At 35.1% G+C, this 14005-nt stretch overlaps 1 protein-coding gene across 1 annotated transcript; it reads right to left on the bottom strand.

Moving 5' to 3' along the window:
• Nucleotides 1-5200: 5200 nt before the first annotated feature.
• LOC133330198 (vitellogenin-1-like) lies at nt 5201-7591 on the bottom strand. The gene is made up of 3 exons (XM_061538662.1): nt 7447-7591; nt 5951-6210; nt 5201-5884 (listed from the first exon to the last, which is right to left on the bottom strand). The coding sequence occupies exons 1-3, from the start codon at nt 7553-7555 to the stop codon at nt 5201-5203; spliced, it is 1053 nt and encodes a 350-aa protein (XP_061394646.1). The 5' UTR covers nt 7556-7591.
• Nucleotides 7592-14005: the final 6414 nt, after the last annotated feature.

Genomic DNA, 14005 nt, shown 5'->3' with positions numbered 1-14005 from the left:
TGGTTTTAAGTAATTGACACAGCAAGGATCAAATATGTGGCTGATAGAAACAAAACGTACTGAATTTAATATAATCTAACCTGTGACAAGTTTCGTTGAAATCGGATATAGCTTCCATATATATTTTCGCCCGATTGTAAGTAAATTGGGCATCAAACTCCTCATGTTAGTCAGATTGACATCAAATTTTGCACAACGTACAAAATTGAGCATGTAATTACGTAGTTGCGTTTTCTAGAAGTACAGACATAGCCCAACGGATGACCTATTGATATTTGTATGAATTCGGTTTACATACTTTTGTCCCATTGTAACAAACGAATGACATGTTAATGGATAGATCTAGTTAGATTCACATTTAGATAAATATCACATATTTTATTTTATCCAATTTCATGTTAATAGTCCTGTTTAATATGCCCACAGTGGTGAAGGGTATCCTTACTGGTTTTTTTTTCTGCCGATTTACAACAAGACTTTGTTTTCAGACTAGATATTGCATAAATATTGTCAAAATAAATATACCCTCTTACATATTATAGAGTGCGCACAAATATATATATATGAAAACAGGAAATAGACACAAATTATTAACACTTATGTATGGTGTCTTCGAGAATTACAATCTAAAATTTTATTTTAATCCCTACATAAACATTATTGTAATTCAGACATGATCTCATGAATCTTTAAATTATAACATATAAAATGGTATTCAACTGATTTTATTAGAAAATTGTTTCAGACAAAAAAATGTGTATACATAGGGTATCAACTACTCGATAACATCCACACCATTTGCAGTTTTTTCGCGAAATATTTTTTTTCTATTTTGTCAACAAAACCTTTGAATGTCAAATTTTATTTATTGAAATATAAGTTATTGTTATTTGATTGCATTTTGTTTATCCGATGCCGTATTACGGAATGCAGCCAAACATAAATTCATATAAATCTTTGAAATCCAATGAAAAATATAAAATTAAATTTCAAATAGCAAGTATTTTTGTCCCCATTGAAAATTAAATAATTTATGTCAATTTTATGTTGTTTATGAATAATCTATCATAACTAATGTTATGTGATATTTGTTTAAAAAATATACATATGTACCTATATGAACGTATGTAATAGACATTAGGGGTATTCATTGTTATATGCCAATATATGTAATAGTAGTAGTGCTTTAAAGGGAGTATATACGGATATATATTATCAGCCTGACTGGTGTGACTATCAACAGTTACAGTTTAGCACTATTACACTATATAAGGGTAAAAGGAGGAATAAGGAGTCCGTTCACTAAATTATAAAGACAGTGAATGACCTTGAAACCCTTTGGGAGGGTAGTACCAGTTCAGGATCCCCCTTTCGAAGATTTTTCAAAATATTCGGATTAGGATTTTTTGAAATCCTTTCATTTTTGGTATACGGTATCTTTAGCATTATTACTGATATAAAGCAGAAGAATATGTTTGTCAAACACATCAACCCTCAGACGACAATCTGAAGGGGCCTTTTCGGTCCCATTTTCCAGAAATGATGGAAAACACAATTTTTTAACGGGGTATAGAAGGTCAAAATATTCAACAAAATTCAAGTATAATATATATACCGAATATATAGACATCCATTTTTTTGACTTTAGTTAATGTTAATTCCACACCTTGTTGAAATGTGACAACATTTTCTTAATAATTTTTAATAGTGTAATACCATAGACAGACGACAGCCTTAATTTGCATTAAAAAGTTCTTAATTTGAATTAAAATTTACCCCTGACAGACGAGAGTTTCTGCATTTATGAACCAGTTTTTTTCTTTCAAAACTATTGTTTGTCTGTGTGTAGGAAGAAAATATTGACATTTGTTTACAATATTTTTTAGGATTACATCTTTTTGAAATTGATACATGACAGGAAGGAAAAGTAACAGCTATAATGAAGATAAAACAGCTCCAAATTTGAAGAAATGTTGAATTTTGCCTTTATTTCTAATTTTTATTTTCGTAAACGTAAACAAATTTGACAACAATCAATTTATTTTCTACAGCATTGCCATATTGAAATTGCTTAATTCAGTATAAATTCAGTTTGATTTTGTGCATTAACAACACATAAAAATGAGGATAATGTACAAGTTAATTTGAATTAAGGCTGTTAATGCAAATTAAGGCTGTCGTCTGTCTAGGCTATTATGCAAAAGAAATTATTTTTTTTGTGAAAACAATATTTATTAGTAAAACATTATTTCTAATTTCAGTATACAGTCGACTCCGCTTTACTGAAACGGAAGAAAATATGGATGTTTGTTCCAGTTATCCGATGTTTTCACTTAAGCGGAGTTCGGTTAACTGAAAATAATTTCAGTTATGCGAAATTCCCATAAGGCAAAAATTTTCAAGTTTTAGGAATTTCAATAATTCATATTTTATATCGAATTCGTAGGTCTCTAATTTTATGAAAATAGACGATAGAAATGGAAAATGGTTGACATGTTCACTGCTCAAAGGATTTTTATTATGAACAGTATTGTTTATGCGTTAGGTTTCATACTAGCCGATTTAAGTCTTTTCAATAGCTGACTTGCCTGTAATATGAGCTTGGAAATGAATAACAATCTTCCTTGCAAAATTTGTTCATTATGGAGTCACATTTTTACATTGCTCCTATTTAAAATTTGGTTATCATCTTGAAGACCTTAATAATAACATAGAGTAGTTAAAAGTTGACGACCTACTCAAATTTTTGTTAATTATGCGGAGTAAATTGTGGGCGATTAACATAAAATTTAATTTAATAAAATTTAATCTAAATTCAATTTCACTTATCCGAAATTTTTCAGTTAAGCGAATTACAGTAAAACAGAGTCGACTGTATACATCAAATGTATGTCTATTTACAATAACATAGCCCCCATATAAAAGTTCCCATCGATAGTTTGGCGCATGAGCATTTCATGTTAGAGGGTATCAAAATATCAATTTTTTCACAATTCTACAATTTTTTCATTTTTTATACCCTCCACCATAGTATGGAGGGTATTTTAATTTTGTTTTTTTCGTTTGTAACGCATCGAAATAATCATTTATTGATCAGCGTAAAATTCTAAGACGATCTAAGGATGTCCGTCTGTTATAATCACTGTAGCGTCTAAACGAATTTTGCACAGAGTCGTGTTTTGTCTGCAGGCAGGTCAAGTTTGAAGATGGGATATATCGGTCCATGTTTAGGCGTTTTTCAACCGAATTCGCTGAAATTTGGTACATTGGGATGCTATGGACTACCTAATTTCTCCACAAAAAAATTATACATATAGGCCCACTTTTTCTGGGGGCTACCATATAACCCTACCCTAGGGAGCTCCTTATCTCTCACTTAGTCTTTCTCACAACAACTATTAAACCAATGACTCATATTGCAAATAGCCGAAACGCTTTTATAAGGTGTTCGATGCGTCCACATCTTCAACCAAGTAACGAACATTGCCTAATATTTTTACGACTTTATAAGGACCTCTACATTTCATCATATTTACCATTACATAATTTCAAACTTTAAAAACTTTAGGTAGCTTTCTGGATTTATTACAAAAATTCTCATTATAGCGTTGAAGGTCTTCTTGTTTCTCTCTTTGATTTTCTTCTTCGTAATTCATGACCTATTATTAAATCGTTTTTATTATCATAATCATAATTATTACCCCTCTTGTTGATTCCAAATAACATCACTGTTGCACTGTGTTATTTAAAACATGCTCCACTTATTCATCGATATTATCCCAGTATAATCCATACTTACTTAGCTGGCTTGTGAAAGAACTTTCGTTTCATAAGACGAGCTTAAAAAAGATTTCCAGGCGAGTCGGTCTTTTGCGCAGTTTTTCCAATTTGAAAGACTATATTCGGCAATGTTGTCTTCCATCATAGTAGCATCTGTTAGCCAATCCTATCCTTTTCCGAATTTCAAAACTGATGTCATTAGTTTTATTTATGGCAGTACGGAGGTATATAAAATCAATTCTCAAGTTCCACAGTTGGTCCGAGTCTCCTGGACGTCTTGCGCGTTGATACCATCAGTTCGTTCTTCTCGCCGTTTACTGCCAGACCCACTTTGGCAAACTCCTTCTCAATTTGTTCAAAGGTGGCTGTTACCACATTCAATGTTCGACCCATTATGTCGATACCATCGGCGTAGGCGAGTAACATGTGTTGTTTGGTGTACAGAGTGCAATTGCTCTTCACCTTTGCCTCTCGTATGACCTTTTCCAGCATAATGTTAAAAAGGTCACACGACAAACTGTCACCTTGTCTGAATCCTTGTTCGGTATTAAAGGGCTCCAAGAGGTCCTATCCGACTTTAACTGCTGATCTTGTGCCAGTTAAAGCTATCCTGCATAACCGAATTAATTTTGCAGGAATGTACTATCTGCAGGGTTGCCCTATACGCTGAGTTTTTGACATCAGTAGCATTACGACACTTCTGATCGTATCATGGGTTTCTTGACGGCGGTTTTGGTACCCAAGTGTTGTTTTTGCTGCAGTTTGTAGGGAGTAGGCAATTCCCTGCCATTGTGCTTCAACTTAATTATCAGGACAAGGAGTGCTTTCGTCAAGCAGTTGGGTAAGTTGAGCGGAGTACGTTTCTGCTATATGTTGTGTTTGCAGCTTTTCGACGTCGGGTTTCCGTGTTACATTAAATCGTACCTTTATTCCATCTATAACATTGAACATTGAACCCACATCTAGGACGAACTTCTACGACCTAAAATAACCCTTCAAACCCGCAACAGCCTCGATAAAACCAGTCGTTTTGATTGGATAAAATCTTATGAACTTCGTAGAAGAGTCCACAAAGGTGTTTCATGGACCATGGTCGAAAATGTGTCCATGTTAAAATATGGACACATCTATGAACCGTTGAAGAATACGACTTGAGCAATATGTGGTTTCCATAATACGGTTTCACATCTCACACAACTCTAGCCAATGTGACTTTATTGCAATAACCATTTCCTGGACGGATAATTTATTGTCGTGACTATATCAACCTACCACCAAGATCATGCGATTTGACACCATTAGACCTTTGATGCGGGTAGGCGAAAGACCAAAATACAAAATTAACTGATAGTATTATAACATTCGCACATAATATATTTTTCCAAAATTTTTTTATAATGAAAATAAAAAAAAACAAAATTTACAACTTTGTTGCATTCGGACATTCACCACATTGTCCGTTAGCTAGCATACGTTTTTTATCACCACCCATGCCAAATGGAGCTTCACCCTTCACTTCCATAAAATAGCTGCCCTTAACGTTGGTCGGAGCTGCATAACCCATTGGTACATTTTGTTTGGGACATTTAAGTTCACGCAAACGGGTCAATGATGTACAACGTGCTCCCATAAAATTATTCTCATTACCGGGATATACAGTTTCGGCAAAGTATTCCCATGCCCGGGCATGGGCACAGGTAACACTTATACAACCCGGTGGTAGGGGATCCAAACCACCTGGATAGAAATCAACATCACCGGTGGGATCACGTTTGCCCAACACACCCGAATTACTGTGAATGACATCAATAAATTCTGCATCACCACGCATAAGACCCGAAAGAGCTTCACCCTCATTGAAGCATGGCTTGGCAGGATCCAGACCCGTAACACGTGGTATAAGTTTTCCAGTACTTTCATAGAAGTAACGAGCTGCCGCACCCATAATATGAGCACCCAAACTATGACCGATCAAGTGTATATTTTCCAATGGGACAATTTTTTCCAATTGCTCCAGGCCCTTGGCAATATGCATTCCTAATTCTTCGGTATTAAATGCCGACCAGGTGTAGAGGGTATCCACAAAAGAGGCAGCATCAATTGCCTACATGATTAAGATAAAATAAATTAGTCTAATTGATTTTTATTTTTGAATCCTATATAATCTTACCACAAAATTTACATCACCCCGACAAGCATAGGCCTTGGCGAACACATCGATGGTGTCGGTTTCATTGACGGTCGTGGTCCAACCCGTGGCCAATATTACCACTTTCTTTTTGGGATCAAATTCCGGACTAGTCCACATTTCATTGGCTTTCAACAGTGGGTGATTATATCGATTGCATGCAGTTCTCAACTGGAAAAACATTTTGTCAATGTTTGGAGTCACTTTCGGGGTAATGGCATTGGATGATAGAGCCGAAGCGCCTGTAATATACCAACATAAATGTGTATTAATATTTTTGTGCGATACACAGAGTTTGCAACACGCATTACTAACACATATTAAGTCAATTGAAAAGTCTGGAGAATGTGGGAAAAGTCTTGTCAAATATTTCTTAATGGCTATAAAATATTTAAAGCAGCCTTTCGTGTATATATCCAAAGATGTATCTTGAAGTGTTTTGTGCGAGTACCTGCCAATAGGCCTACCTCACAGTGGCTGAGCCACAGGCGGATATGCGCCCACCAGCGCACCAGCACCGATGTGCTGTACCAATCGGAGAGCATGCAGCATGCCCCGCGAAGCTCCCCAGGTGGCCACACCAACTGTCAGGCCGGATCGACAGATCCAGGGGCACATGCACTCGCGGTACGGAAAACCTCCGCTCAGGCTCGAGACCAGAGCCTCTCCCAGTTCGACGCACGTCCGGGCTGGTATCCCAAAACAAAATAAGCAACACCGATAACCGCAAGTGGCAAGGAAAAACCTGGCCACAGGCAGTGACAACGCAAACAAATACACAAATCACAAACAATTAACATGCTGTCCTCACGGACTGCACAAAGGGCCCAAAGGACCGCGGAATCGGACATCACAACACAACAATGAACAATGAAGGATAGTGATGTACCACCTACTCACCCCATCCACCAAATCAGAAGACCTGAGCCAATCATCCTCATCCAACTGCAAGCCACGCTTAAGCTTATACATGATAGCCCTACGTCTCACTTCAAGAACAAGCGGCGCGGGGCCAAGCAGCACTTGCAACGCCTCTGTGGAAACAGTGCGAAACACTGGCAAGCATGCTAACATGACGATCCGCTGACACGAAAGGAGCTTCTTCTGCCCAAAGACAGTTCTGTACCATATAGGTGCACCATACGTTGCGCAGGCAACAAACAGCCCACCATATATGATCCGCACAGAACGCCTACTCAAGCCCCAATCAGTCCGCAAAACACGCCTGATGGTCCCTACGACCGTTGTCAGCTTCTCCTTCAACCGATCGAAGTGTGGAAGAAAATTCAACCGCTCTGACACCGTTATCCCGAGATACTTGACCGTACTCGAATACCTTACGCCGCGTTCACCAGCTCGGCAATATGCAGCATTGCCATACATGGAAATACGCCTTTGTAATAATTTAATTATTATATACACACACATATACACAACATTCAATATAAATAAATTATAAGAATATGATTTCGACTTACACAATTGATTTACAGACCAGGATACAAATTCAAAAGGATAACCGCCAACCACCTGTTTACTTGTCTCAAACAAACCCTTTGGTGTGGGCAATTTATTACCCACATCCATTATAACACCAGTGGTTACATCAGCTGTTGATCTGAGAATATTTTTAAAACCTAAATTCAATCCATGGACATATTGAAGACTGCAAAGTCCCAATATCAGGCACAATGTATATAACTTCATTTTATTTGTAATTAATTTTAAATTTTCACAACTTATTTAATTTTTATTTTTGGGCCGGAACAAGGAAACACAAACACGAGTTATCCTCAAGTTGTACAATTCCGAGTTAACGCCTTGAAAGTGTATATCGCGTTGCTGTATGGTCTACAACTGAAATAAATCCATTGGCTAATACTTGGTTTTATACAGCAAACAACTCGACCCTTTGACCATACTGTAAAAATTACGAAATAAAATCTAAAAATTTAATAGGAAGTCGACAGCTACATATAAACGAGTGTGATATTCAGAACTATGAGAAAGCATTGAATTAATTTAGAATTTATATGTAAATATATGTTGTGACGTCTATATCTATAGAAATGAACTAGATATTTATGCTGACAAGTGGAGGTACACTAAAACACGTGCATACATACTTATGTTTGACTTTTAATATGACACCAATCGATCAAATATGGCAAAGAGTTGAATCTAGATTGTTGTTTTGACAAAAATGCGAAGTGTCAATTGTTCAGGTGTTGGACAAAATGGAAACGGAAAAGTTGATATATCAGTTTAATAGCCTAATTTAAATACCCTCCACCATACCATGGGGCGTATATTACATTTGTCATTCGGTTTGCAACACATCGAAATACTCATTTCCATCCCCATGAAGTATATCTATCTATCTATATATGTATATAAAAATGAATTGCTGTTCGTTAGTCTCGCTAAAACTCGAGAACGGCTGAACGGATTTTTCTTATCTTAGTCTTAAAATATTCGTAGAGCTTCAGGGAAGGTTTAAAAGGTGAGAAAAATTTTAAAATCGCGAAAAATTTGCAAAAAAGAAAAAATATTATGAAAAAAAAAAATATTATGAAAAACAATATTTGAAAAAAAATATTCATTTGTCAAATATTGAAAATTTTCAAAATATTTTATTTTTTTCAATTGGCATTGTAACGAAACTTTTTTTCTGAGAATGCAAAACAATAATTGAGATGAATTCGCGATCATTGTATGTACACGTTTTCCATAAAATTCACTTACATTTTGGAACAAATGCAAGGATGAAAATCTGAAGATTCAGAGAGAGTTCTGATTCTAAGACATGTGCCCTAGATTATTCTTCTTGAAAATAATAATAATAGGAACATAGGAACATGTTGTTATTGAAGTACCTAAAATGTACCATTATATGGTGGTTATATGCCTAATCGTTGGTCGATGTCTTTAATCGCATACGTGTATCACAGAGAAAGGTAAGTTCATATTGAAAGAGAACAACTATAAAAAGCATTTCTTATAACAAAGAGTCTCATGATGTTACCTCAATATGTCAACTACCGATATATTTAATACCATGAAAAATCGTTGTTAAGATCGAACTTTTGTACTTCCTAATATGTAGATTCCTTAAATCGGCCGGGACATTTATATGGGGACTATGTTACACAGTATGTGTAGTAGATTGGAAAACGGGGGTAAGAACTTCAACATACTGAAAATTAAACGGGAAATATGTATGGCTCCTTTTTATTGCATTAAGCCAAATCCATGATCCATTCCGTCAAATTCTTTACAAAACCGAAAATGGTGCGGGACCCGTATGTAGGAGCTATACAAAACTTGGTCGTGAATAGAAATGTTTCCGCAAATGTGTTTTACCCTTTCAATATCACGGAATGATATATGATATGAATGATATACGATACTACAATGGGTATGGATATATACTAATACCACATGAGAAAATACCGAACAATAAGAGTATATCATTATATGCATATCATTATATGGGGCTACCCGGACCAATTTGCACCAATATTGATAATTTTTTGTAAACAGGTTTTCTTCATCCAAAATAAAACATTACAGCTCTTCGGCTGAAGCACTCCCTAAAATACCGAACTCCTTAAAGTACCGACTATTGTGGGCACCTCAAAGATTTAACCAATATTGACAATTTCAGTACGATTCATTCTACCAAATATACAACCAAACGTGCCCAAATCCCCCACAGTATCGAAAAAGGTGGATTACTATTACATGAAGGATATTTGAAAGCTTGGGCGAACATAACATTGCAGCCAAACACCGAATATTAAGGGATGCCGTTAGATGGGGATATCCGAATACTTGAGTCAATATGGAAAATTCTAATTAGGGAGAATTTCTGCCCAATAAGTATCCCTAATATTAGATTTGGGAAAAAGAAATCCATTATACCGGTGGAACGATCGAATTTTACAGGCATGTCGTAACATCATCCAGGAGCTAAAAATTAAACCATTCGCACAAAGCTGGATTCAAAAAGAAGCTCAATGGTTGGGTGCCTCACCAATTAACAGAAAAAATGAAATGGATCGAATTTCCATCTGCGAAGTCTTGACCAAACGGAATGAGATACTCTTATTTTTAAAAACGGATGGTAACTGGAAATGAGAAATGGATCACATACGATAACCCAATGCAAAAACGATCGTGGTCAAAGAGCGGTGAAGCACCTCAAACGGTGACCAAACCAGGACTAACGACCAGGAAGGTTCTGCTATGCATTTGGTGGGACTGGAATGGGATTATTTATTATGAGTTGCTTTCATATGGCCAAACGCTAAATTCTGATCTCTACTGCCAACAACTGTACCGTTTGAAGATAGCAATTGGCCAGAATTGGCCAACAGGGGAGGTGTCGTGTTTCACCAGTAGGCCTATTCTGTAGCTTTTAACAACATTCGATATTGTTTAAATTTCTTTTGTTATTGTAAAAACAATAAAACTAACAAATGAAATTGTTGTAAAATAGACAATATCGAATGTTGTTAAAAAGTTACAGAATACAGGGGCAGGACAACGCTAGGCCATCTTATGAGTAGTACAAATGTATGTGCAAATATAAAATGTATATCTTAAATCGTGGAGGGAACAACAAAACTCACTCATAAACATCAAATTCAGTTTTGTAATGTTACCCTATGTGTGCTATGATAATTACCAAGATGTTACAAAAATATATACACTTCACCTTATGATGGAGGGTATAAAACCAACCTAAAATGCCGAAAATTATACATCAACAATATTGTTAGGCAAGACAACGTTTGCCGGGCCCTCTAGTATAATATATTCTTATTCAGAAAAAAATTGAAGGCAGACGACTATGTGATACCCAACACCATTTTGGGTATATACAAAAGATGGTCCTCCCATTTAGTGGTAACAAAATTATGGGACTGGAATTCGATATTTGTCAAACTAAGTCCTGATTTAGATTAGGCGAGTTTACTTGCGGCAAGTCTTTGTTTGTAGGAGAGAGGGGCAAGGGGAATAGAAATGAAAAAAATTTCTCGTCCGCAAGTAAACTCGCCTAATCTAAATCAAGACTAAGTCGGTAAACCAATTTTTTTTTTCTTTCTGTTGAAACTCTGACATTGAAAAAAATTATAAAAACATTCAACAAAAATGGTGATTCTGCCACATATCTTGCCATAAAAGAAGTTTATGGTTTACGTTATCGTCCAAATGAGCAAGCAATTGGCAATATTGTGAAGAAATTTGAAGAGACTGATCGTGAAGCAATTTGAAGAGAGTCATCGTTCCGTAATTGAAAGTGTTGCCCAAGACCCTTATGTGTCGATTCCTAGTCGTTCTTTGAAATTGGCACTGTCTTACGGTACATTGTGGCGTGCTTATACAAAACATTCATGAAATGGATGCTTGAACAACGGCGGTGGACGTCAATTATTCGAAATTGTTTATGAAAATTGTTTTATTTGAATATGATTATCACATCCCAAAAAATCATTGGCTTAAATGCACTTTACGGATACCTCTCAGATCATTCTGAAATTTTTATCATAGGTAGCCCTTCTGATGCTGATTACAGCAACATAATTTTTTTTTCGAGATATGGGATTCCAAAGTTCAACAAATGTCCCAACTTTTTATTAAATACATTTAAGAATACCACTCCGAAACGTTTAAATTTTTTACAGCAGATAGTCCTTTTGGTTAAAAAATTTATGTTGCTGTAATCAGCATCAGAAGGGCTACCTATGGTAAATTTCAAAATTATCTAAGAGGTTTCCGTAAAGTGCATTTGTTCCAAATCACTATTGACTGCGTTTTTTGTTCCGAAGGTGTGTTTAGACCTTACTTCTTCGAAAACTACAACTGTCTACATTTTTTGTCTGCTATTAAATAATACGGATATGAAGAATATGCGGTTTGAAGGAGGCTGTACCACATTACTCAGATGAATTTTATTGGATTTCCTTTCAACGGGACAAATTTTGGGACTTTGTCAAATTTACTCGTAATCAGGTCTGTATTAGCTTCAATTAAAGAGGTTACTACATATTTCAATTTCAGTTGCATATGTTTTAACCACCACTGTATATAACTATCGTATGAACTAGAATAAAGACAATCGGAGAAGATCTTCCTTATTTTTATACCCTCCACCATAGTATGGAGGGTATATTAATTTTGTTTTTCCGTTTGTAACTCATCGAAATAATCATTTCCGACCCTATAAAGCATATATAGCATTTCCACATTAAATGAAACCTTTTACAAATTAAATGAACCCTTTTCCAAATTAAATGAAACCTTTTCCAAATTAAATGAAACCTTTTCCAAATTAAATGAACCCTTTTCCAAATTAAATGAAACCTTTTCCAAATTAAATGAAACCTTTTACAAATAGAATGAAACCTTTTCCAATTGAAATGAAACCTTTTACAAATAGAATGAAACTTTTTCCAAATTAAATGAAACCTTTATTCTTATCTAAGGAAATATAATATTTGCACTAATTTTTAACCAATATTTGAAAATTAAATCAAAGAATATTAACAAATATAGTTGTATGGCTATGTAATTAACATAAATATTCTTTAATTCGGTGTGATTTCATTTAATATTTTTACTACATAAAACTAAATAAATAGTAATACAAACAGGGGTATTTTTTGACATTTTAATAAATAAATATTTAAGAACAAGAATTGAATACCCGGTCCTAAATGCGAAATACATATTTGACTTAATAAATTGTTGATGATAAGGTAACTGCTTATCTTAATGAAGGGGTTCCCGACTTGCAGCTTGTGGGATTTTCAAAACCATGTCCATAACGTAGTTAGAACAATCTTGCCGAGCAAGCTTTTGAATACTTCGCTCGATTACATCAACAATGTTATGTTCCATTGAAACGTCATACAGCTCAGCTCTTGGACATAATTTTATTTTTGAAAATGCATTTTCGATTGGATTTAGCATTGGAGAATAAGGCGGAAGAATTTAAGGTTGCATCTTTTGGATTCGATCAAAATTTTTATGTCATGTCGCTTGTGTATTTGAGCGTTATTTTCCAACTCTGGATTGATTTTCTCCAAAAAAAAAAATCTATAAATAATTTAAATCTGTCTGCATTGACACTGGAATTAGAAACGATTGTGTGATGTACAACTCCCGCGTTGTTTATTGCTGCAATTATAGTGACATTACGACCTCTGACCGTAAGCAACACAATGTGTGCTCTTGTTCCTTGTCTTGAACGGGCTTGGGTTCTTCGTATGTGAAAATTAAATCCACACTCATCAATGAATATTAATTTTTCTTCTTGTTGGGGTATCCATTTTGTAAAGTCTTGAGCATATTTATGTCTCAAGCCTAATGTTCTGGAGTCATTCATTCGTTCTATTTTAATAGAGGTCATCTTCAACGTAATTTTTAATTTCCGTAATCCATATTCTATGCAGCTTGTGGAGAAATTTATATAGCATTTTCTCTCAACAGTTTAGTTTTTATGGCTTTGAGGGTAATTCCAGGTTGACTTTCTATATAGAACTCGATCAGACTTAAAACTTGTGGTGTCAACAACTTAGTTATATTTCCTCCACGCTTATTTTCCTTCAATGTTCCAAAATTTTCTGTGTATCTTCTTATAAATGTTTTTTCGGAATTTATGTTTATGCAGGTTAAATTTGCAGCCTCGGAAATGGTTCTCCCCTCTTCATAGAATTTAAATAATATCAATTTCATGTCTTTTGTTATTTTGTTATACTGACCCAATTTATTTCGGGGTCTTGTATATGTAGCTTCGGTAGGTTCTGGAGCATTTCCACTTGCAATACTTGGCGAGGATATTGATTCCCAATTATCAGAGCTTCCCGAGCTAAAATCAGGTTCGCATTTATTTTAATCGTTGCTATTTTTAAATACAGTGAACTCTCGATAATGTGAACATCCAAAACAGTAAACTCTCGACAATGTGAAGTAATTACAAACAAAATTTTGGAACATTGAAGGAAAATAAGCGTGGAGGAAATAGAATTA

The sequence above is a fragment of the Musca vetustissima genome, unplaced genomic scaffold (assembly GCF_032173495.1).
Source record: "Musca vetustissima isolate MV318-11 ecotype Yass unplaced genomic scaffold, APGP_CSIRO_Mvet_v1 utg141295, whole genome shotgun sequence".
Classification (NCBI taxonomy): Eukaryota; Metazoa; Arthropoda; class Insecta; order Diptera; family Muscidae; genus Musca; species Musca vetustissima.
The sequence above is the reverse complement of the archived record's forward strand: the minus strand, read 5'-3'. Positions and strand labels throughout refer to the sequence as shown.

What these genes read in the sequence shown, in the direction of transcription:
- LOC133330198 (XM_061538662.1), bottom strand. Translation starts at nt 7,555, where the DNA reads ATGGATGTGGGTAATAAATTGCCCACACCAAAGGGTTTGTTTGAGACA. An exon ending in CTGGTCTGTAAATCAATTGT is followed by an intron (nt 6,211 to 7,446) that starts GTAAGTCGAAAT and finishes GGTATATTACAG; the next exon opens with GCGCTTCGGCTCTATCATCC. An exon ending in GGGGTGATGTAAATTTTGTG is followed by an intron (nt 5,885 to 5,950) that starts GTAAGATTATAT and finishes TTAATCATGTAG; the next exon opens with GCAATTGATGCTGCCTCTTT.